We start from the raw sequence: 26,207 nt of genomic DNA, 5'->3' as shown, positions 1-26,207 counted from the left end.
TCCCCAGAAACAGAAAGTCATGGTTCCCATACATGTTGATTGAAGGATACAAGGGGTAGCTTGTGGTGGAACCAGACGTGGTATGTATAGTTTTCTACATAATCGGTGGCCATGTTGAAGTCAATGACGTAAAAGTTAAAGCGAAACGACAGACAATGTCAAACGGAGGAAAAACTGAAACCTCATTTCGTTGTGCAGTGGTTTATTGTGGGTTGGCGAAACTAAACTAACGCACGACGTTACAGAGCCAAATTTAACCGAACTAACTGGGACTAAAACGTCGCACGGAACAATGAACTGACTGAGACCACGGCCGTAAGACTGTCTCAACATTTTATATTAGGGGCATTGCTTCACCTTAAATATTACAGGAAGCCATTGACAAACATTCGATTTTGTTGTTAAGCCAAGAAATATTTGCAAATTGTTAATCATTTTAAAAGTGACTTTAGTTAATAATCTCTTTCAGGGTTGCCAACCGTCCCTTGTAAAACGCAATTGTCCCGTATTTAGAAACAAAACTACGCCTTCCGTATTGAGTTTAAAAGGGACGCAGTTTGCCAGTATTTCTTTCAAAAGGCAAGTGGGTCTGCCTACCTTATCAGCTAGGTGCCTTTTATTTATTTTTCAGGGAATTGGCAGCCCTACCTATGTTGGTTAATATCTTCACTTCCTTGATGCGTCGTCATGTAAATCTGATTCTGTTTTTATATACATATAAAGGCAATTTCCAGCTTTTTGGCCGGATATCAGTGTGATAATAATTCTAGTCTCTGAACAGCTGGACTACTATTTTTTTATCATTTACCTGGGGCAATTTTCACATTTGCAGCTCACGCGATGTCATGATTGCTGGTCTAACCGTTTGTTTCTTTGATTGACAGACGAGAAACATGTTCAGTTTTTTGGGACTGCGTAAGGACTCGAAGAAGACAACATCTGAAAAGGAAGTCGATGGAGGATTTGTTATCATTGGTAAAAAAAAAACAAAAAAAAAACAACATGATTTCATGAACATGGCTTAGACAGAACAAGGAAGAATGGTGGATGGTATGGAGGATTATATTGACTTCTTATTTAACAGAAATGTCTGTAGACATAATATTTCATCCACCATTCATTTTAAGCAGAACATTGTTAAACTGATAGAATTGAGTTAAGAGTTTGCATGACCGGAATTTGGTGTGGTTTGCCCTATTCATAGTTATTTCTTATGATATGGACTGTGTTTGAGAGTTGTTATTTACTGATAATTGAATCCATTTAAGGTGAAAAGGTGACTGCAGATGGAAGGTTAGAATATATCAGGTGAAATGCGGTATTCACATTGACAGGTTACATCTCTCATGTAAATGTGGCTCGGCGGTGTACAGGACCTTCTAATTGAGAAGGTCACGGGTTCGGTTCCGGCCTGGGTTCTTTCTGTGAGAGTTTGCATGTTCTCCACATGTCTGCGTGGGTTTCCTCCTACGTCCAAAGACATGCATTTCTAGGTTAACTAGGGACTCTAAATTGACCATAGCTATGAATGCATGAGTGGTTGTTCATCTCTGTCTTTGTGATGGACTGGCCCGGAACGTTGGCTGGGATTGGCTCCAGCAGCCCCGTCACCTGGAAAGGGAAAAGCGATAGAAGATGGATGGTCCTCATCAGTTTATGAAATAGTGAATTTCACCATTTTGGGACAATAAAGGAAAAATCAATCTATCTTTGATAGTACTCCCCCAATATTCACATTCTTCTTACTTTGGTAAGAACTACTTCTCTACTTTGGTCACATACAAATGCCTTGTATATCTACATAGCAACTGTGCAACTTCATTCAGCAGGGGTACTGAGATAAGATGTGACTACAGCCCCAGAAAAATCAGTATTGACAGTCAAGATTTATTTGTCAAAACATAATTTACTTCTGTAGCTTGCCCAGGGATGTAGCTCAGTGCTCAGTGCTTTGCATGCAGAGGCCCTGCGTTCAAGCCCAAGCCATAAGGCAAACCACTGATGGGCTTGTGCTGGTCCCAAGCCCCGATGACCAGGGGCACCCAGCCTAAAATCTGTAGTCGAATCAACAATGCAAGTCATAGAGCTGACTTGCTCTGATGACCCCAAATAGGGAAAAGTTGAAAGAGGAAAAATAAATAAATCATTAGTTTACTCATGCCAGCTATGTCTTAACACAGCTGCTAAGGCAGTAGTCACCAGAAAATTTTGTTGGCAGATATCAATTTTCTGTGATTTACACTTCATTTGAAAATAATTTCAGATAAGGGATTTCATTTTTAATATTTGCCCAGTAGAGCTGACAGCTGACATATATCCTGGGTCTTTAGCTTGCCTGTTCCATCTGTTTCTGCCTTAAACCACAAAAATCTGCATGGATCAATGTGAATCCTAACTAAAAGCAAATTTTCCTACATTTAGTCCCAGAGAGGTGCAGAATTATTTGCTGTTAATCTTTCTCACAGCTTTTACTGGAAGTGCTGTAACTGACACAGATGGTCAGGAGCGGCATGTTATTTTTGGCAGAGGAGAGTAAGTGTTGGAGCCAGGCCTTTTCTTTCCAAATGAGGTATCCAATAGAGCATTCAATGCTCTGCATCTATAAAAGATGTTCTCATCATGTTGGCAGCAAAGTGATGGTGAATGGCTCATATAAAATCAAACATGGATTCCACACAGCTCGATCAAATCTGTTCATATGAGGTTTAGATGAAGGAACTTCCTCTGGAGCCCAGGATGAATTTCATCTGATTAGGGGAGGTGCTTGGCCCCTAACTGTATCAAAGAGACCAAGCTGAGACCCTGAGATGTCCAAGCAGGGTGGGACCACTGTTTCATCTGCATGTATTGCATAGGCAGAGAGAACTCCTGTGTGGTGTGTTAGAGAGTAAAACATCCACAGTGTTCACATAATTTTTGGGTCGAAATATGTTTTCAGCAATATCTTAATGGTTTATAACACCCTGCAGCTTTGGTATAGTTTACAGTAGAATAATCTAACATTTGTCAATGTTGATAATCTTGTTTTTTTAGACCCATTCAAAACAATTAGAATCTTTAGAAACATTAAGCAATTTAGCTGAAAAAAGTATCAGCCTAACTGGATTTTGGATGTTAGTCAATTTTTGAAACCAGTAGAAACCTGGGACTTTGGAGGAAAGGGGGGAGCTGAGGAGTGAGGGCTGGATTTGACTTGCTCTATATGTTTAGCCTTATTGTGTGGTAGAGTCTGTCAGTCACACAGTAATTATGCCCCTTATCCATCCCCTGCTTTATTGTCTATTTTCCTCTAAATGGGACCATCATATTGTTGTAAGACTTGAAACTACACACTGAGACCATAGACTCATTAGGGAAATATTTGATCTGCTAATAAGGGGGGAGTGACATTTTCCTATAGATTTCAATACAACTTAACTCATTCATTCATTTGTTCTGATTTGTAGAAGTTACAAAGAGGTTTTGGCACATCTGCAGTTTATTTAATTTTTTTACAATGTTGCTATGAATAGTATGTTCATTCAGTTGCACTTTATTAGGAACACAGTAGTATAACTGGCTAGAGCCTTGAACCAGTTGACCGGAAAAGTTTTGCCATCATACGATCTCTGCATCTTCAAGCTGGCAATCTCCTGTTGTGCCACATTCCAGAGGTGGTCTACTGGGTCCACTTCTGGAGACTGAATTTACTGTCATGCTGACAAAGTCTAAGACTGTCATTGTGACAGAGAGCATTATCCTGCTGCAGGTAATGATCAGAAGAAAGTGAACTGTGACCATGAATTATGAATATGGTTAGCAACTATACTGACGCAATCAGAACAAGACGTATGGTTAATAAAGGGAAAACTGAGTCAGGAAATTATCCTCCACACCATTGCATGATGGCACCCATTTGAAGTGTTGACGCAAGGCAGGTTCAATCTTTGGATTCAGACTGCCACCCTACCGTCCTTATCAGAAAAGGGTTAGTGAGGCAGTGTCCACTATACCTTCAGGTTTATTTTCTGAGTCCATTAGTCTGAATGTTTACAAGGCATAGTTCCCCACAGATCATTCAAATGTATAGCGACACCAAAGCGATTTGGTGTGGCAGCACAGTGGCACAGCTATTGTCTGGTGCAGTTCTGTGTTTGCATGATCTCCCTGTTACTGTGTGGGTTCCGACCAGGTTCTCTGGCTTTCTGAAGTTCAGAGACATGCAGGTTCAGTTTACTGGTGACTCTAAATGGATGTGATTGCGGGTCTGAATGTTTTTGGGTTTTTTTTGTGTCTATAGTGAGCCTAGAGATAGCGCAAAGTCCTATCCAGGTTGTGCTGCAAACTTGCCCAAACTTACATCCCTTTTGGGATAAGCAGCATAGATAATGGATGGAGCTCAGCTGTGGAATTGGGTATGTGAAGACGTGACTCACTGAGATCTGAGGCGTGTACTACGAAGCGAGATTATTGTGTTAGTGAGGTATGTTGAGCATAAAGCCAGACATTTACGTGTTACGAAGGTGGCTGTCTTTTAAGATGGCTATATCACCATGGTAATTTATGCTGCAAACATAACCAGAGTTTCAGCTTAAAGTCAGCTATAAAAAGCGCCACTGCCACTGATCATCCTCCTTGAACATGGCCTCACTGGAAAAAACAAACACAAAACAAAAAGCACCAATGACAAGATGTTTTTTTATTATTTATTAAAGTTCTGGCTTTTCCGGAAAAGGAAAAGTCATTAAGAGTATACAATGTCAATTATGCTTAACAAAACATTTTAAAGTACCATTTACTGCAGTACCATTTTCTCATACTCCAGTTGCTCGATCTCAAGTTTTAGTTTCTTGATTTCCAACAGTTTTTTCTTATTATCTAGGTCTAGATTTCTTTTATAAAGGGCCCTCACATTGTCTGCTCCAACATGTATTAATAGGACATTGAGGTGTCCTTAAAGCAACATGAGTGAGATAGACTTCTCAGATATGTTGATGATATGATTGATATGGTGAGCAACACTACACTACAGTGTCTCCTTCAACTGTTACAATTAGATTAAGAGTTTTCTCATCTGAGAAACAATAAATATGCATTGGGTATTTTAACACCAAAGCACTTATACATACGCTGGACAAAAACCTGCTGCTGGGAGCTGCCAGCACCAGGGCCTAATTGAATAGCCTCTTGTATCCCCTCCATGATTGGCCGCCCTTCATTTTTTGCAAAGGCCAGCTCCTCTGAGGCTGTGCAATCTGCTGGAGCAGGCCCCTCCAGTCTTTCTCCTCACATTTTTCTTCTTTGCCTAGGATAATATTAACACTTAATGTTACACAGTATATCATCCACATGACATTAAAAGACTGATGAATGCACAGAAAATACATGCCATTTTGGATTATATTTTTGTGCTTAGTCCGGATTTGCTGCCAAGACCGTTTTGCACTGCTGCCACTATTACTAATAGAACACCAATCAGAAAATTTCTTAGACTTTACCACAAATAAGACAAATCAAATGAATTTCACTTTGATTTGGCATTGTGAGACAATATCAGGGAGGGAATTAAAGTTATATAATATATAGGCTATATTAACTTATGCATTTACACAATCTGTAATTTTTTTTTTGCCAGGCTTCCTCACTTGCCTTGTTTGCAGCAACACACTTCATAGCTCTCCATTATCATCGTCTGCTCCTCTTGGCTGAAATCTGCGGCATGCCATTGGTCCATTCTTCTGCAGAAATAGTGTCAAATGACTAAGGGGGGGGGTTTAGGGTCACATAAAAAGGGGCGCCTAAACGCCCCTTTTTATGTGAATGCGCACAGAGCCTGATGAGGCAAGCCTGGGTCAACAAATCAAGCTGATAACCACTGTCGTGATATTCGTTATCTCTGGTTGGAGCTTTCAGTTTTGTTGAGCCAGCTCGCCCAAAGAAAGCCCGGCTCTGATGAGCTTCCTTCACAGTATACCCCTCTGAAGCTGAAACAATCTGTAAAATGATGCAGTGTGATGAAAGTATCATCATGTGTAGTTGTCTATTCAGTGGGTGTATGCCTGTAATATGCCTCAATTAATAATAAGTATCATAGGTAGTGTCTGTTATTCTTACTTATCTGTGAGAAATTAAAGATTAAAAGCCAAGTTAAAATAAGACCATGTGAGGACAGACCTGGCTTTGCCAACAATTTGTGACTTTGTCATCCCTGTTCAACTGGGTCTTGAAATTTTGTAACTTGATCTCCATATCTCAGTGGCAGTGACAGCTGCCCTTTTGTATTTTACTGAACAGTTTTATGTCATTCACTCCACAGGGGAGAACTTTGAAGAGCACAGGAGGCAAGTGCAGAACATGAACATCGCACACCCATCAACAAATGTAATCGTGCAGCCATCCAAGGTGAGCTCATGTTACAACATTTAAAGACAGAAAGATACTGTCTTCATGAAAGGTGGCCAAGTATATCCTGCAGATTTCACAGTCAATGTCCACTGTGATGCTGACAGTGGCAGGGACATCAGACAGTGTATCTCCATGCTATACGTTATCCCATGGAGATATACAGTATGGTTCCAGTCAATATTGTACCATACAAAGGATTTAAAACAGCCATGAAGAATGAAATATTTTTTCACTTTCCCTAATACTGCAGTTAATATTCAGGACCACACCCCATTTCAGCAGCATGAATTTAGCAATGAGATGATTTGAATAAACACGTATTTAAATTATGTACTGCTTAGTTGCATCATGATCTTTATACAAGATTTACAGTAATTATTGAAATGGATTTGCTTGCTAAACCATTTTCTAGTACGCTCTGTCCCATTTCTATTGATTAGAAGATTAACATGACATTCCTGTCATTTTATATCTAAAGCTAATGGAGCCCAGGTTTGAATCCAATTTGCGGGTCATTGCATGTCTTCTCCCTTCTCTCTCCCTGAATTTGCAGGCTCTATCAGTATAAAGGCAAATCAAAAAAATCTTAATATGAAAAAATAATATTTTAGAAAATTCTATGATGCAGGTAAAATGTGCCAATTTGTAGGCTGTAAGTAGCAATGTGTTAAAGATAATCATGTTTGTCTTTGATTTATTTGAATTTAATTGCTCATACCTAAATTATTTATATGGAGTAATAAGGGCATATTCTGTTTTTATGTTTTATGTTTATTTGCTTTTTATTACGTTATTAAGTGTATAAATGTAAGAGACTTTGATGAGAACCAAACTGTCATGTGTGGACAACTGAGTCAGAGCATCTCCAACAGTGCAACTCCGTGGGATTATCCTTGTTTACAGGGGTCGGGATCTAGAAGCGGTGTGCCAAGTAAGGAAAACCTCAGGACAGGGTCAGGGATCTAGATTGATGGGTGTGGGGACTGAAGGCTGGACTGTCTGGTCTGGTCCAACAGAAGTGCTACTGTAGCTCAAAATGCTGAAGAGGTTCATGCTAGATAGAAGGGAGTAAGAACACACAAAGCATCACAGTTTGTTTTTTATGGGGCTGTGTAGCATCAGACCAGTCAGGGTGTCCATGCTGACCTCTGATCACCTTGGTCGAGGCAGATGGCTCCCCTCCTTGAGTCTGGCTCTGCCCGAGGTTTCTGCCTTTTAAATTAACTTTTTCTTTGCCACTGCCACCAAGTGCTTGCTCTTGGTGGGAGTTGTTGGGTCTGTTTAACAGTTCCTTCTAAACCTTCTCTATATTTCAAGGGCTGTGCTGTAACTGTTATGATTTGGCACAATATAAAGAAAATTGATTTGGTTTGATTTGAAAAGACCCTACAATGGACACCTGAAGACTAGACCACAGAGTAACTGATGAATGTGGTCTGGTCTGTTTTTTTTTTTTTGGACAACATATGATTTGCTTTGTGTGTGAACCTGCCTAACTGGAAGAAGACAAGGCAACAGTTGTGGACAATGTTCTGCTGGGAAAACTTGGGTCCTTCCATTTATGTCAGTGTTAATTTAATTTAAGAACCAATCTAAACCTGGTTCAGAACAAGTCCAGTCCTTTATTGGAAAAAGTATTTCCTAATGGCAGCGGCCTCTTTCAGCAAGATAATGCTTTATGCTACTGTGCTACAACAATTAAGCAATGATGTAAGATTAAGAACCAGTTTAAGTGTGTTCATTTTCTGGAAAACATAAATGTGCTCAATAACTTTTATAGCAATGTACAATAAATATTATCTTGAATAATTCAGACAATCACAGAAATCCATGGTCTATACAGTCTTCAACCATTAGTCCCTGCTGCTTGTTCCAGAGTGTCCTGGGAGCAGAGCCATACCACAATCACCAGTGTTTGCAAAACCCATTAGAACAAGGGGTCATTTAAATCTGGCCGAACAGACAACATTATATCTACTCAGTGATAATAACAACAATAGTGTTGTAGTATTTCTGCAGTTTGTAATTCTAAGTTGCTTCAGCAAATATTGTGCCATTTTGTGTTGTGTACAAAATGGCATCTTAACAAACACAGACACTCCCATATGTGAGAAGAGATGTATTTTAAAAATTAATTTCTTAACACTGATGACTGACATTAGGTATGTGTCTCTCTCTCTCTTCACAGTTATCCTACACAACTCCAGCTCAAGCAAGTGAAACAAATCTCCCCACAGCTTCACCTAACACGGGGCCAGTGGCAGGGCCATCAGCAGTGGACACTACTTCAGCTCTCCCAGATGTCCTTGGGGATATCCCGTTCACTTTGGCTCCCCACATCCTGACCATGCAGTCTGGATTCCCTTTCCTCCCTGATTTGCTCCTGTCCCATGACATTAACCATAACTTGGCTAGTTTTCATTATGACTTCTCTTTAGAAAACTCTGTGCTCCAAAATGCCTAGTTTATCTGAATGCTAATAATAGGACTGTAATGAGGAATTCCCATTGTTGGGAACACAGCAGATCAAGGGAGAAGTTCTCTACAACATATTGAATATACAAATAGAATGTTGCAAAAATATGGCCAGTTATAGAACTGCAGCTCATTGAATTTAGGTATCTCAATTCATATTCATCTAATGTCAAGGGAAGGCTCTGGAAATCAAATTTGTGGAAGTAACTGTGATGAGAAACTTTGTAGGAACAGAATAGACTTGTGGCTGAGTTGTTCTGAGTTTAAATTTTCAGGAAGCAAAGTGTGTTCTAGTGTAAAGGATAGTTAGGTTTTATTACAACTTGAGTTTCCATGAGGTCTGTGAACTCTGCTACACAGAGGTCAGCCAGGACGAAGCCAAAAGTAAATGTCTGTCGCTGCCCACTGTAATAAGTATCACAGGTCAAAGTAAATCAAAATGTGATGGAAGAGTTAGGTAAGATGTGTGGAGGCTGGTTGTGGGTGTTGCCTCCAGACATTTTGAAATTCTACCATTTTACCAACTTTCCACCATAACCATGAAGAGTACAGTGCTTTTATTACAGATATATAATGTATGAGACTGTAAGTTGTGCCAATTTCAATGATCCCTCAAGGGAAAATATTATTAAATATATATAAATATATGTTTTTTCTTCATATGGTTCCATGCTTGGATAGTAGTTTACCCTTGTGCCTCACGGCAAGAAGGTTCTGGGTTCCCACCATGTACTCCTCGACTTCCTCTCACAGTCTCCCACACTGATGTCAGTGGTTGTTCGTCTGTGTATGTATTTGTATGTTGGTGACCAATCCAGAGTGTACCCAGCTAGTTGGCTCCAGGCCTTGCAAAAGGCATCATAGGTAATGGATAATGATAGACTGGTGGGTCCATGGTCCTTATGGTGTGAACTGTCTGTTGTTTTGCTTGTCGTTCCAAACACCACAAGGACATTTCAGGTCATTTAGGATATGGTCCCAAGGTGATGAAGCAAAAACTTCATCCAGAGGTTAGCTTTGAAAATTGTGTGTACTGTATGTGGTCAATGTGGGAAACTGTGGTAGTAGTTAAAAACTGTTGTGGAATCACTGTAAAAAACTACTGAGAATGGAAAATGACTGAATTTTGACAGAGGATGTAATTGATAAACTAATTACTATATTTATGATATCATTGTGTGCTTTTGCCCCACAATAAGAAGGCTGCTGGTTCATTTCCTGGCCAGGGGCCTTTCTGTGCAGAATTTGCATCTTCCTCCCCGTAGTCTGAGTATGAGTGGTTGTTGGTCTGTCTGTCTCTGTTCAGAGTGTAGCTCGCTCTCGCCCAGTTTGAGCTGGGATTGGCTCCAGCCCCTCATGACCCGAAAACGGATAAGCAGTTGAAGATGAATATTATTGTTATATTTTTCTTCAACCTGGTGTCTGCTAGTTGCAGCGCTTTATCCGGTCCTCTCCTCCTCTATGTGCTCACACAGTGTTTTAATGCTGCCCATTAAGACCAGGATGTTGTTTGATATCGTCAGTATGCACATCAGCTAAGACAAAGACAAGGTTCAACTATTTATATTTTGCAGTGATGAGTCAGAGGGGAAATTAGAGTGGCGTCAATATCTCTCTTATTTAGTCTCTGACACTGAGTGCAACCTCTCATGGGTAGCAAGCCACTGCTCCACCTATGATATTCAGTGAACATGGTGGAGAGAGAGAGAGGGGGCAGCACTGGAGACTTCTGTGGAAAGTAGTGAAGTAAGATCCAGATAGCTGCTAAATTCATTGCTAGCTAGTAACTTCTTCACACTTGACAGTTTCACACAGTCGCCAGTACTTGTTGGGCCTCCAGTGGTTCAGCCTTTACTTAATCCCAATCTAGAATCTGTCCATTAATGTAGGAGCTTCAACACATGATGGAAATGTGATGGAAGAAAATTGCTCATGTGTAATGCCATTTATATATATGATATTATATACAATACTTCTGAGCAGCATAGTAGTTTGCACTGTTGCTCCCACAATAAGAAGGTAGCGGGTGCGGTTCTTTCTACATTGAGTTTGCATGTACTTTCCTCCCTCCATCCAAATGCATACATGTTTATGTTTATATTTTTCGCACTATAAGGCGCACTTAAAATCCTTCAATTTTCTCAAAAAGTGCCAGTGCGCCTTATAATCCGGTGCGCCTTATGTGTGAATTCTGGTTGTGCTTACTGACCTCGAACCAATTTTTTGCACTCCACTCCATTCTGTCAGAATGTTTTAGTGTGACTTTGGTAAGAAACGAAGCCGCTCCACTTGATGGTGTTGGAGCATTCCCAGCTGACACAGGGACTTTGTATTAACGTTGGTCCTTGGTTGGATATGGGTTGCAACGTCAGACAACGTTAGACAATTAATTATGTCGTGCTGGCAAGTAACCATCATCCAACATTTAGTCAGTGTTACCTTACTGTAATTAGACATCGAGCCAACGTTAGATTTTTAACGTAAACCCAATTTTCAAAACCATATCATAATCCAATTATAATCAAATTTTGGGAGACAACGTTGTTCCAACGTCACACTAACTTCAGGTGTTTGCTATTGCTGGCAACGATAAACCAATCAGAGAACAGTACGCAGTATGCTGACTTCCTCCACTTTATGCAATACGTACGTATGTACTGTGCTTCGCTTTATATGTTTTATCATGCGCCTTATGTATGAAAATATACCTGTTCATTGATATTGCGCCTTAAGGAGCGTGAGTGTGAGTGGTTGTTCATCTCTGTATGTTGGGCCTGCAATGGACTGGGTGTACCCTTTCCTTGCCCAATGTGAGCTGGGATTGGCTGCAGCACCCCCTGCAACTGGAATAAGAGGCAGAAGATGAATGAATACAATACTTCTATGACTCTCCAAAGTGTCCACCATACTTGGGTTTTGCCTTGTTCCCGGTCAGCATGTTTTTATGTCATCATTCATGAATTGATTGTTCTTTTGGTTTGTTCTGTTTTCCTTTAGTTGTTAGTTTTTGAATGCAGTCAAATACACTTAGATAGCTCACCATACACTTTGAGCTCCTTGCAATGCCACAAATGGTTTCATGTTCTAAAAGCATGTACTGTTCATACTGTCTACTGAACAGGATATTTTTACATGAATATGCTTTGAACTCTTCTATGAATATTCTCGTTCATCCAGGTCAAAATTCAGGTCAAAAACTCTCTCAAAATTGATTTGTAGGTAACTGGACATTTGTCAATGAAGACGTGCGGACTAGTAGACCAACAATCATGAACTGATGAAGCCCCCTGGATAAGAGGCAATGTCTTCATAGACTGTTTTAATTTATAATTGCTGTTGGTTGTGTTTTAAATATTTCACACACTTTTGGTTTGAAAGATATAATTGTACAAGTGTTTTTTTTCCTCCAGGCACTGTGAGTAACAGGTCATGATTTTCTTTTTGTGTTGGTTATTATGAGACTCAGCTAATATTTTAATTATTTGAGGATTTCTGTACTTCAGATAATTTCACCACTTATTTATCTCTCTCTCTCTCTCTGTGTAACCCTAACCCTCAACCCTCGAAAATTAGATTTTTTTTTTCCCCCACCTCCAAAATATGATTAGGAATTCTGAGCTCATACAACCACTAAATCTTGTCAATCACCAGTGCTTTGCAGGTCTAAGTGCTAAGGGGGTCTTCACCTAACGTTGTATGCCCATAAAAATGCTAGTTAAGACAGCAGAAAACAAGCTAATCAAGCATTTGCTGTCCTGGAGCTGTGCATACACTGCAAAAAGAAGAGCAGCATGAGATGCTTTTGACAGTGTGGCACATTTGTGTGCGAGTGCCTTATTGTACTTTTTGGTCCTTTGCATTGAGAATTGTCACATTCTGCCTGAAATCTGTTGTCCTTTGAACGAGTAAAAAAGTATATAACATAAATTGTCACAAATTGGTGTATACAATTTTTAGAAAGAAAGAATCTGAGGACGACCCAGGTTACTCAGCTTGAGTTGCAGAAGCATCTGTTCATGCAGGTTTAAGCACATAGTTGTTTCCATGATAGTTTTTGTAAAATAAAAGCAATTTTGACAAAGTACTATTATGACTTTCAAGTGTTTCCATTGAGGGCGAATTAACCGTAATTTTTGTCATTCTGGTCTTGTGACATCCCATAATTCTCATCAAATAGAATTATGTTTGCTGAGCTAACAAATATGACAATTTTCACATAGAATTAATTACGACACTGGGAATTTCACCCAGGGAATTATTTTCTCTTTTAAAACATTAGGAACATGGGTTCATATACTCAAAGAGACATGAGATGTGGTTCATATTCCAAATAAATGTTTTATTTTTAGCCCCTCCCAAAAAAAGCAATAAAAGAAACCATTCATATGGATGAGGAGGGGAACAATATTCAACTTCATGAACAAATTACAAATTGAACAACTCAAACCAAACAAAATAATTAACCAAATGCAAACAATCCTATGATGGAAACAGAAATACAACCACTTTGTTTTATGAAAGAAACTCCTCAAATAAACTCATGCCCCAAAAAGGGATGAAATAAGCACATATCTGGAGTAGATACAAAAAAAGAAAACAAACTAAAAACTAATACTCAGTTTCTTCAAATAAAGAAAACTGTAGCCCCACAACACAATCACACATTAAATCAAGGGGAGCAACCCCGATTAAAATGCTGTAAGACTTTGGTCACAGGACCAGCAACCAGCCACGACTAGCTGAACACTGGCAGCAAGGCAGGTGAAGCTAAACAACATTGAAGCGTCCCAGTGCATCCTGGAGATGTTTCTTAAATACACAAAATGAAAATGCATATTATATGCACAACATATGTAAAACAATAATTTTGTGTGTACAATACAACTATGTGGAAAAAACATCCCAACACCTGCATTCCTAGCATAAAACAATCAAGTGCAAAATCAAGAGACGGCCAGCATTGCTTTTATGGTATGTATTCATTGTATTTTAGCACACATGTAAGTTTATACAATTATTATTATTTACAATAAGCCTAAATTATGCAGTTAATCAGTTAAAGAGCCCATATTGTTGTACATTTACAATTCAATACATTACTGGAACCAACACAGTGCTATATTCTCTCATCTGTTCCAGCTGGCTAAGCCATATCTCTCTATTCCAGCCACATCAATGTCTTGTGAGAGAATCTTCTCAAAGTCAGGAGATCTTAAACAAGAGAGGAAACTGTCTCAGTCCGAGCAGTGTTTGATTTTCTGAATAAAAATACTTAGTGTACACACACACCCCCTACAAACTCAAACAAAATATCCTTCCGTAAAAGTAATACTATAAACGCAAACAAGAAAAAACACAAAAAGTTGTGAGAAAAAAACCCAAAACATTTTAAGATCACATGTATTTGGCCACCAGATGCCGCTGTGGTGAGACGTTTCGAACGTTCCAAAAGATCGATTCTTTTTCTGAATCAACTGTTCCCATTGATTCGATCTCTCGAACGTTCCATTTCTGCCATCACACCTGTAGCTCTAGTTGACACGGACACAGGCTCACGACAGCCATGCAGCTTCCGGCGTCTGCCTGGGACCGCGCAATAGCATGCACAATAACGGAGAGCGAAGACATCAACGCAGAGGAGCAGAACCAGCGGAGCAGAACCAGAACATGCATCCAGGAGGCGGCCCATCAGTCACCCCGTCACAGACGGACGCCTGACCGGACGTGACGCGTGTGGGAGAGCGAGAGGGCCGGGTGGGGAACCGGCGTTTAAATACCAGGCCCCGCTCAGTGATTGGCCATCGGTGCAGCATGTACAAAAATAAACTGCTATTTCTATAGTTCTAAGTTACAATTTCATAAATTTTACCATGAGATAAAATGCAGCTATAAGGGTCTTCCGCACTGAATGTACAGACAAAATATAACATTATCGGTTTGTATGGTCTTGCCTTTGGACTTGGTTTTGATCTGAGACTTGACTTGGGACTTAATAGCTAATATAACAATGACAGCAATTTTACAGGACCACATCCAGATATACAACTACTAGTTAATATCAATCATCTGCTCACACAGTTTGATTTTACTTTTTGAACCTAGATTACAGTGTGTGAAACTTTTAATATGTTCTCTATGTGAAAATGTATTTAACCTGATCATTGGAAGTTTTAAATACTTTATTGTTATGTTGGGCCTTTCTGTGCGGAGTTTGCATGTTCTCCCTGTACTTGTGTGGGTTTCTCCCACCGTCCAAAGACATGCATGTCTAGATTAATGGTGACTATAAATTGTCCGTAGATCTGAGTGCGAGTGTGAGTGGTTTCTATGCTTTGGCCATGCGATGGACTGGCGATCGGTCCAGGGTATACCTGGAAACGGATAAACCGTAGAAGCTGAGAGAGTGAATAGTGTGACATCTTGTAGAAATACGTGCCAAAGATCCTTAACGTGAACAGACCATACGGCCCCTCCTACACAGTCACACGGTCATCAGCCAATAACACGCCCTGAAATCACTTCGACATAAAAAAACAACAACACAACAAAGCAAACACACAAACATCAAAAGGACTATCCAAGAAGTCAGAATGTAGTGGCTGTGATTTGCTCCCACCCATATTCTGACCTCCTGTCAGCAGGTTAAACCGACTTCAGCTGAATGGGGGTTTGCCCGAGGTAGACAACCGGCAGCTGGACTCAGGAACGATGTTTCGACAGACTGTGAGTGAGCACAATGGCAAACTGTTTTCTTTTGTGTTAAGTCTCTGCGAAACTGCTTTCACTTTATATATTTGTCTTCCCAGAAATGGCAGATGACCCCTGTTTGGAGTGGACGGCGTAAATGAATGAAAGAAACGTTGCTCACCGAGCCGAGGTTGGTTTAAAATAAACTGTGGGGGGTAAAAAGCCCGAAAAGTTAGTTTGAGGAATTTTCTGATAGTGTCCCATAAACCGACCTGGTGAAGTCACGGTGTTGGGTCATGTCAGCATCAACTGTAGCAGCAGCCTCACCCCAACAGCGGGTTACACACGGCCGCTCAACTGCAGCCTCCTGCGCTTCTTGTGGCGATAACACCACCGCGGTCCAGCTGAAGCTGACCCGCGCCACGGTTCAATACCGGTTTTACGTGGAAATATCACAGCCCAACCCGCTCATTTTCGCCCTCCTCCTCCTCCTCCTCCTCCGTACTAGCCGGGAGCAACTCAGGACAGACGGAGTCCCGTTGCTGTAGTTCCGCCAACCCGAGTGCAAGCGGCACGGGCTGGGCCCCGGGCAGAGACTTTCACCGCCCCACAGCACACGGCTCTCCCTTCGGCAGTTTCTAAAGGTAACAACATCCTTTCAGGTGGTTGAAGTCGATCTCTCGGGTACCGATTCGTTCAAATAGGTTGGTGCTATGCTAAGTGACGTCCCTTTCTCGTATATTGCGACTGACAAGCCAAACTAGCTCAAAAAACCCAGCAAATGAATGATTTCGGTGATGAATTAATAAACCACCTGAATCTAGAATCGAGAATTAATAGTTTTTAACAGTTACATGCTACCTGTCTGTTCGGCTCGGAACATAGTCGGCAATTCATCATTAAACATCAATAAAATCTCAACTGTATTCATCGTTCCCATCATTGGTTAGCAAGCGTCACGTTGTGTTTTGGTGCTAGAAGCTAGTAGAAATAATAGTCGAGGCAGCAAAAATATTCGTTTTTCACTCAGACGGGCGCAGTTTTGTGATTGAGACGTACGCCGAATAGTAAAGCTGGCTGTAGCTATTCATAGAAATTGTTAGGTGCTATTTTAAATGATATATAACTTCCACAATATATCAGAATTCACAGTATTTGTAAGTTTTCTGATGCCAATTCCACGTTGCAAACCGTTATCCCCAACGCCGCGTTTACTGCCCGTAACAGGAAAAAATCATATGCTAGGTTAGTTGTCTACCTTTCTAATTGGGTGTTAATTCAAATGGGATTAGAGATTTGACACCTTAATCAAATAAAAGATACACATTCGTCTATTTTTACGACATATATAGTATCCAATGTTCCAATGTATATAATGATATCAGCAATAATTTGAACGCACCACATTTGAAGCTGTTGTAGTGTGTTAATCGTGTGTTCCAATGGTGTTTAGAGCGGAGGAATTTGATATGAGCTAAAACGATTGTTATTATATTACATCGGCCTTACCCCTTGCTGAGGATATGGATGCATGTCCAGTGATGATAGAGCTACCCTGTCGAAGATTAATCTACATGAAACGGTTGATTGGCAAGATTTTCAGAAAATGATGTGGACACTGAAACCTTGCGATGAAGTCGATGCTTTGAGGTTGTTTACTATCAGTCAAAGTGGAAAAATACGTAGTCAGCTGGTCGGTCCATGGCTCCTATGGCAACACTGGGGCCTAGCAGTGAGATATAAACACAGGCAGACTCGTCTCTGCAGCTTCATGCATATAAAAATACTGTCTGACAAACGTGAAGAAACGGGAATGCGTGTCCACAGAGAAAATTACAGTGTCTGGTTGTTAGCATGAGATGAACTTTAATAGTTATGTGTAGCTTATGTGCAGATCTTATCATGGCTATGACATGCTCTCTATAAAACGACCATTCAGTGGAGGCTCTCCATAAAAATATATTCTATTATACACTTACCCACTTCTACTTTATAAGGGACAGCTGTACACCTGCTTGGTCATGTAATCATCTAATCAGCAAATCATGTGGCAACAAACAAATAAATGAATAAATCATACAGCTACAGGCCAGGGGTCTCAGCTAATGTGCACACCAAATGTCAGAATGAGACAAAATGTGACTTAGTTTTTGTGATATGATTGTTGCTGATCTAAGTGTCTCTAAAGCTTCTGATCTTCTGGTGTTTTCACTCAGAATGGAGGCTGAAACAAACTGCATCCAGTGATCAGCAGCTCTGTGTTAGTTCGAGGTCAGACATTATAGGATACTGGTTGAAGCTGACAGGAAGACCTCAGTCTCTCTGTTAACTAGAACTCTACAACTGTCCTGAGAATATTTCTGAGTGATTGAATAACTATATAACAAGTTTCAGGTAACTAAACTTAAGATTTAAGAATAAAGACTGAGCATTTTTCTGTGGAGTGAGCACTTTGATACTGTCACAGTATTAAGTTAGAAGCTAATATGGATTTAGAATCAAAGAAGATATAGAGATCCTCCATTACTTGAGGCCCTCCAACCATAGCACAGCCTGTTGCAGGGTCATACCTGCTTAAACAAAAATTAACCGAGGCAGTGTGGTGTGTATGAAGTGTTAGATTTTAAATGTACATTACAAATATGATATGTAGTGCATTTTTCACTGCAATCACTATCAACTATAAGAGTAAATTTTGGATGTTTTAGGTAGAGATTTATGTCACAAAAGAGTCGCACACAGTTTTGTTGAGGTGTAATTGTTGAGCTGAGAAAAGCTGCAGATTTTAGGAACAATGCTGTTCCAGTTGTAAAAAGTCCACCTGTCCTCTCCTGGTTCTTGACCTCTGAGTTTGACTTGACAAATTCAGTCTCTAGTGTCTGAGCTTGGTGCAGTCAATTGAGAAACCATCAACTATTGATTAAATATTGAAATCAAAGCATTAAATAACTCAGTCTGCTGGGCAACATGGATGCAATTCTATTAACAAGTATTTAGCCAAGACATAATATAAGAAGTGTTTTACATATTGAAATAGGAAATTGGGGAAGCCTGTTGAACCTGATTGAATTATATTTATTTACCCAAAATGGAAAAAGGCATGATATTACTCCAAAAAAGAAAAAAAAAACATGACCCTTAAACAAGGTAAACTAAACAGAACTAAATTAAGGCAAATCCCAACTTAACCAAAACAGAAAAAAAACTGACCATATTACACGTAACGCACAAAGGGTTTTATACTGGCTGGGCTGATCATGTGATATGCAGGATATTCATTGCAGGGACTGCAGGACAGCCATCACAATAATAATGCTGCCTACAGGCTAACGTTTACATTGTATGAAGTTAATTGTGAGGGCTGGACTGAAGGTAGCAAAGCAAAAGCTAAATGTTATTTTTCATTATGTTTTGCGTTTTCCAATTTCTCATCATGTTGTGGTTATGAATAATACTCACATAATTTTCTGTAGCAAATCTTTTAATCAATAAAAATTATCTGTTGGTACCTCATTCTCTTGAAAGTATTTTGTTTGTTTAGAGAGAACTGGAGTGCCACCATCTTCTAATGACTACTTCCCACAGGATAATGCTCCATATCACAAAGACGAAATCATCTTAGAATGGTTTTCATCAATATGACAGTTAACTCAGTTCAGTCTCCAGCCCTGGACCCAGTAGACCTCTGTGGGATATGGTAGAACAGGCAGCTGGAACATGCAACTGGAGAAATTATATGATAGCGAGCCTGAAAAGAAAGCCTCAGTATTTGGTGGATACATGACAAGTGACAATCTTAGTTTCACTGTTACATCCCCCATTTTATTGATACAGCTGCTGGCACTGAGTGTTTCTTTTTTTTTTTAAATAGGATTTTATATCCATATGTTTTTATGTCTGTGTATACTAAGATGTACCACGCACAATTGAGTTGTGCTATGCGCAACGGCATTAAATTTTCAATATCTAAGTCCAGATGGTCATATAGCTTTTGAGTACCTTTTAGGATGAGTTAATAGTTCAGTTTCCATTAGTCAATTAAGGGTCCCATACTGTAGAAAGTGAGATTTCCATATAATTTTTGATAAAAAAGGTCTAGGTTCTATGTTAACCCTGTGAAAGTGCTAAATCCAAAGTGAGATGCATTTAGTTTATATTCAGACATTGAGCCTTGAGCATTCACATATACCCCACTTTGCATGATCGGGTTACCTGAAATGCACTGTATTTGTATTGGCTCTCTTAGAAAACATGCAGATGATCAGAGCCCTTAGTTAATATGTCAGCCATGTCACCTGCTCCAAGTCTCTCTTCTGATTGGCTTACAGAGTTGTTACTAGAGCTCCAGAAAAGGGTTTTTGAGACCCATCACAGGGCCAACACATATAAACACACAGAGACATATGACCACTCATACTCAGAGTCAGACTTACGGACAATTTGGAGTCACCAGTTAACCTAGACATGCATTTCTTTGGACGGTGGGAGGAAACCCCTGCAGACACGGGGAGAACATGCAAACTCTGCACGGAAAGGACCCAGGCCAGGAACCAAACCCGCAACCTTCTTATTGTGAGGCGACAGTGCTAACTACTGTGCTGCCATGCTGCCCAAAACCACAAATATATTATTTTTTAAAATGTTAACACTTAAAATATAACCCTTTAAAGTTTGTAGAATTTTTAACAAGGATCCAATTCTAAATGTCACATCAATAAAGAAATTATGCACTTTAGAGATTATAGCCGTAAAGGGTGATATGTATCCAGTACTACCAATACACTAAATGAAATAGCATGTTTGCACGTGTTCATGTGTGCGTTTGTGCCTGCACTGTTACCTGTGAAACTTTCCTTTAAGAGTGTTTCTCCTGTGGTTTGAGATGGTCACATAAATTAAAGTCATGCTAAATGACCTTGCTATTCTACAGAGGTTTAGATAATCAAGCCTTTGAGTAGCTATAACTACTACAGCAACACTAAAACATAGTAACTCTATAAATCACAGACAATGTGTAGCTCCATGTGATATTTTTAATGAAAATTGGCACCATTGAAAGTATTCTGCTTAAAACTACTATGTGATGAGATGGGCTTGTATTACTGAAAAAAGTACTGTAGTGGAAATCCAAATGTATCATAATTACAGCCACTAATGCTGACCTGCAATTCTACTGAAAGTTTCCAGCAGTAAATTCCACAGGGGCACCTAAGATGGCACATTTAGTGTTGTTTGTCTAAAGGCCCTTCATTTAAGCATTTCACTTTGTTTCAAAGTCACAATTGTTACTTAGTTAAGACAATTTTCTGCGTAACTTGGGGGAAATATTGTTAATCAGAATGATCATGTAGGGCTAATTGAATCATTTAGAATGGAGACCTCCTTGAAAACTGGTGAAACTGGCTCCATAGTCCTCTTCCTCCTACTCTGACATGTCTCACCTGATCCTTGGCGACTTGGTTAGCCACTTTGCTGGAATTTGGTGTCAGAATCTTCAAAGCCATATTTTACTGTCAGCTGAATGGTGGAATTGGCCCAAATATCACTCCTTTAACTCGGGTCACTTGTTATTGTCTAAAACACATGAAAATACATTTCTCATAATTTATTTCACCTTCCCGAAACTTCAGGAAATCATGTCTTAAAAACTACTTAGTATGCCTTTTCTGTTGTTAAAGGGGAACCGAAACATCAGTCACATCCAACCTTAATAGGTTGATGATAACACCAGCAAAATAATCACAGTCATCACCCAGAGTAATGGGTGATGAGCCCTGAGCCTCTTTAATACACAAACTAAGTAAATGAAACAATTCTGCAGTAAATAAACAAATATTAAGAGAAACCAATTGCCATTTTTGACGGTATATGATCCCTGTGAAAGAGCTGATTTAGAAAAGTGTGGATTTGAAAATGATGATTCAGAAGTAGAGGTGTAGAGTGAGATTCTGATGAAGCTGAGATTAGCAGAGAAACATGGAAAAACCTTGTAGTGCTGTGGTGGTTTTCCAAAAAAGGCTGTGAAATTGGAATAACTTTTCCTCATGGTAGAACAAAGCCAAGCCATATTTTTAGTTTCCTTGGGCTTTATAAAATACGAAATGGATGGTTGTGAAAAAATATTTTTGGGACACAGCCTATTTTTTTGGGTGTGATTTTTGTAACACCCCTAAAATTTTATGTCCGCTTGCTTTTCAGATGCTATAAAATGTAATCAAACCACTTTGTCCTGTAAAATCTTATTAGTTGAAGATGCCCATGAGTAATATATATGAAATTAAAGGCCTCCCTCACACATGCCGGTAGACCCGGGGGTGGTTCCATTCTAGCTCTTTCATGTCTGCAAGATATGTAGGGACATACTTGGCGTATGAGTGCCTGACCGCAGCTCTAAACCAATGGTATCACACATAGCATTAAGATGGGCACTTAATGGACACTTGAGCACCTTCTATGAAATCAGACCAAAAAGCAAATGTTGCTGACCTCTCTTGATCAATGGCTACAAATTCTGTAACAATATTTGCAGCCTCTGGAATATGACTTTCCAGAAGTTCTTAAGCAACATCCGTTGCAACTGAACTGTCATTGGTTTGACATGCAAGTGTAAGATCAGAGAACCTCTAGCACCTTTTTATTGGTGCCAAGTGTCCATCCAGACTTCTGAAGCCACACCACCAGTGATTTGTGGAATATTGTGAAGAGGGCCTCGAAATTGAATTCCTTTTAATACCTCATGATACTTATCCACCCTGCAACAATTGGCCTCAGCATACACAGACGACTGTGTTAGTAAAGCCAAGAGGCCACCATCACCAAATAGTTTGCCTAAACAAGCTAGCAAAGCCAAAGTTGTATGCATGCTACCAGTGCACATTGTTACCTTCACATGTAAATAGTTAGGTTTGTTCCATAGAATTTCTTGTGCCTTGCTGTATATGGCCATGTTAGCTGTAATCAAGAGGTGATCTTGACCAATGTGTTCACATAAATCCACCAGCTTGCACAGGATAGTGTATATGACAGAGAAATCATTCAGAGAAGCTCAAAGAAACAGCATATATCTAACTGAAGCCACTGGCATTGAGTTGTCACAGATTATGCAATTGAATCCACTCCATGCTGGTATAGTTTGCTCAGTACTTTCCTGCAGGTGAGTGATCCTTTTGATTTGCTTCCTGGTAACTCTCTACGTCCTTATCAACATTGGTAATGGTTGCAGATTATGCTAGTGGTGGCTCAGGTCTCTTTGCTGGCTTTACATACCTACTAGAAGGACATGCATGGCATGCATAAGCATTTTTCTTAGAAAAGCATTACACAAATTGACACTTGCTAAAAATTCTAAAAGCCATATCAGCTGAGAGAAATCTATCACCAAAGAAGCTCATTAATGAACAATTTAAATGCAAAAGGATTGTCAATGAAATGATAATCAAGATGTCTGTTGATTGTGCTACTTGTCAAATACACAAAGTTATGAGAACATGGCATTATTCACTTTTCATGCATTGGTACCTTCTTATATTCCCTTCAACTCAGCCTCTGCTACAGAAAGGGATATTTCCTTGGCTCTTGGTATGTGACATCTTGAAGCATCAATCAACACTTGTATAATATTGTAGTCATGGTATAAGTCGTTGATTTGCCATCCAGTGCCTGCTCATTTTGGTCCAAATTGAAAATGACAGCATCCATCATAACTTGGTTCTCTCCCTCTTGAAAACCTCAAGAGGTGCTGGATGTAAATGCCCAAACCAAAGTTGATTGGTGTCCTTTCATGCCGGCTCTGAGTGATAATATTGTGACACACGGCAGTCATTTTCAGATCCTGAGGTTGCTGGTTACCATCTGTGTGAGTTGAATGAGTCAGAACAGTCTCATAATTAATGAACTTTCACAGGGCTCTTCACAAATGCACATTTGTTTTGTAGTTGTATTTCGGACTTCACAAATGTAATTTTGAGGCACACTTGTAATATAAATTCACAGAGCATATGAGTTAATAAATGTGCATTTTTACAAAATCTGTACGTTGAATTTTGCGACTGATCCGATGTTGCAGGCTAACCAATGTCACCACTTGCTGATAAAGCTGTCAATCAAATGTAAGTTTCCAATTGACATATTCATCAGCCAATCAGGTGTGTTTTGATTTGATTTGATTACATACGGTTTGGGTCAAAAAAATCACCCACTACTTTTTCAAAAACCACCCATTTTGTAAACTAAATATCCCAATGAATCTAAAAAATATGGTTTGGCTTTGCTCTCCCGTGGGGAGGGGTTCCTCAAAAGTTTGGACCCCGTGCTACAGCACCATTGAGCTGGAGGCTCAGGAGGATGCTTTGCTTGTGTCGAGTCTGTGTGATATTATTTTGTAAGGCATGGTCCAAGGTGCTGTGTTTTGATTATTTCTGCACCATATTCAGATAGATGAGGTTTGGCGAAACAGACACACCTCTTTGCAGTTCAGCAGCAGCACAAACTAAATCAGTTGAACCAACAACTTTTTGATACAGTGTCAACAATATTAAACTATAAATTACATGAAACTGACTTTAATCAGCATAGCTCCAGTTACAGAATGAACAAGTCATTCAAAATATCTTAAGGCATTGCAGTAATGACCGTTTCTAGGTGAGAACACATAAGGAAATACTATTTCCTAGACTGACATTGTTCTATCTTTCTCTCTTGTGTTTTTTCTGTGTGCAGCTAAAAGTTACTATCACTTGGTCCTACCTCTCTGGACACTGGCCTGGTGACCCCCATGTGCTCTGCCCAGTTTGTGTGAAAGACCAATCCACACAGGTGAGAAAATTCCACAAACTACCTTTGTGGTCTTTTTGGTCTTGTGTTACTGTATTTTTGATTGTCTTGTTAAGGTTTGAGTGGTGATTGGTGGAATGCAGTCATTGACAGTCCTACCTTTGCTTCATTGCTCAGGTGGCTTCATGATTGCGTTATAACAGTGTAACTGAGTGCTCACCGGCAAAGCTTTGTTGGCCCAAGGTGGGGGCTTAACAAAGTGTTTTAACAAACTGATGTCACTTTTGATATTTCCAAACCTTTACATTTCCTTTACAATGTCAACTGAGCTGCCCCAAATCCATGATTCATGCTAAGGTCTAGGGATGCACCGATACCACTTTTTTCCCTAAACGAGTAGTGGACGAGTATTTGCATTTGAGTACTCACAAATACTGATACAGAGTACTTATGCCATTACACATAAAGTTACTTAGATTTTTTTTTCTGTTATCTGAACAACAGTCCTCAGCATGATTTTCTTGTACGTGGGTGACTGTACTGCAGGGAAACTTGTGACAAATATAAAATTGTCATATATCTACATTCAACATTAGTGCTTTTATAAGCATGGCACTGCCACACTGCCAACACGTTTCATTAAGTTGCTTGCATTGTAAGCAGTAAATTTTGTCCCTCCTTTTGAGAGTTTTGCTGGACAAATTTTGCATTCTGCTTTGTTTTTATACCCGATACTGGTATTGGTATCAGCGCATCCCTACTAAGGTCTGGTGGAGCTTCCACAATGGTGGCAAACGCTTAAATAATGATGATGGCACTAGTTGAAATGTCTTGTCCTAGAACTCTCTTCCTATCTTGAGTTCTTGTGCTAAAAGCACATTAAGAAAGAGAACTGTGGAACCTATGTTAGTATTTAAAAGATTATTGTTTTACATTTTTTAATTATTAATTTAATTGTTTAGATTAAAATCCTTCTTTTCAAGAGTGACCTGAGAACAAGAAACAGATAAAGACATGATAAGCAGCAAATAAGAAACTAAGAAAGACATTGTTGACAATAACATTGACTGTTGTCACAAATTGAATCAAATAATCATAAAACTTTAAACTCTCCAAGGAAAGTGTAGTGGTCGAGAATGATTAAAATTTGGAGTTCATGTCATTTAGAAGGTGCTTAGTATCATAGCAGTTCTGGCATACATAAGGGAAGTGAATGGTCCGTTCAGTTTTTTATTTATTTATGTTTTGCCTCTTTCGGCTTTTCCCTGTTTGAGGTCGCCACAGAAAGTCAACTTCTTACGCCTTGCTTGATTGATTTGGCTATAGTTTTTATGCCAGATGCCTTCCTCTCACAACCCTTTCATTGATCCAGGCTTGGGATTAGCACAAGAGTACCATTAGTAGGCACTTCATCTGAACCCATTTTGTCCTGTTTAGCTGTTACTTGTGGGGTTCTGAAGTGTCTTGTTCAAATTTTCCACATAAACACTTTGCAGATATCAGAACTACTAACTAACCTTCTAAGATGCCTGTTCCCAAGTCTCAGGAAAAGTTGTTTGCTCCATTTTAGTCTTCTACTTGTCTCAACAATTTGTGCATGTTTTAATAGCACTTCTGTAAATTTAATTTTCCTCTTTCATCTTCTCCTGTGTAGGGTAAGGGTAAGGGGGTTGCCTTGTATTGTTTTATTTGCAGCATGAGTAAGGCCAGTTTAAATGTAACACAGTATTACTTATTTTCTTTTCCCTTAAAAATACAAGCCATGAAATGCTGTTGAGCCTCAGGCAATCCTCTCATACCTCTCTCTGTTCATCATGCCACTTCCAGGTTGTCTGACATTTACCACCTTTACATCTCTGAACCATCAAAAGCCCGATGACCTCTTCACT

At 39.6% G+C, this 26,207-nt stretch overlaps 2 protein-coding genes across 7 annotated transcripts in view; both read left to right on the top strand.

The window, feature by feature from the left end:
• The first annotated feature begins 4 nt into the window (after positions 1-4).
• On the top strand, positions 5-12,932 carry umad1 (UBAP1-MVB12-associated (UMA) domain containing 1). 2 transcript variants are annotated; one of them, XM_029514400.1, is made up of 4 exons: positions 5-80; positions 885-975; positions 6,296-6,381; positions 8,573-12,932. In XM_029514400.1, exons 2-4 carry the CDS (start codon positions 894-896, stop codon positions 8,846-8,848), a joined length of 444 nt encoding a protein of 147 aa, XP_029370260.1. In that variant the 5' UTR covers positions 5-80; positions 885-893; the 3' UTR covers positions 8,849-12,932. The 2 variants fall into 2 exon arrangements, with proteins under 2 accessions (XP_029370260.1, XP_029370259.1); XM_029514399.1 differs by lacking the exon at positions 5-80 and adding an exon at positions 115-315.
• A 2,476-nt stretch (positions 12,933-15,408) lies between these two features.
• Positions 15,409-26,207, top strand: part of glcci1a (glucocorticoid induced 1a) — a 32,217-nt gene continuing 21,418 nt past the window's right edge. For 2 of the 5 annotated variants that reach the window (XM_029514195.1, XM_029514193.1), the window contains exons 1-3: positions 15,409-15,582; positions 15,666-16,190; positions 24,265-24,360. Coding sequence is in view for 1 of the 5 variants with exons in the window: in XM_029514192.1 (XP_029370052.1) it covers positions 15,704-15,736; positions 24,265-24,360 (129 nt within the window). In the remaining 4 variants the exon portion in view is untranslated. Of the gene's footprint in view, positions 15,583-15,665; positions 16,191-24,264; positions 24,361-26,207 lie in introns of those variants that run through there. The other 3 variants (XM_029514192.1, XM_029514196.1, XM_029514194.1) reach the window with 3 other exon arrangements.

Source organism: Echeneis naucrates, chromosome 11 (assembly GCF_900963305.1).
Source record: "Echeneis naucrates chromosome 11, fEcheNa1.1, whole genome shotgun sequence".
Classification (NCBI taxonomy): Eukaryota; Metazoa; Chordata; class Actinopteri; order Carangiformes; family Echeneidae; genus Echeneis; species Echeneis naucrates.
The sequence above is the reverse complement of the archived record's forward strand: the minus strand, read 5'-3'. Positions and strand labels throughout refer to the sequence as shown.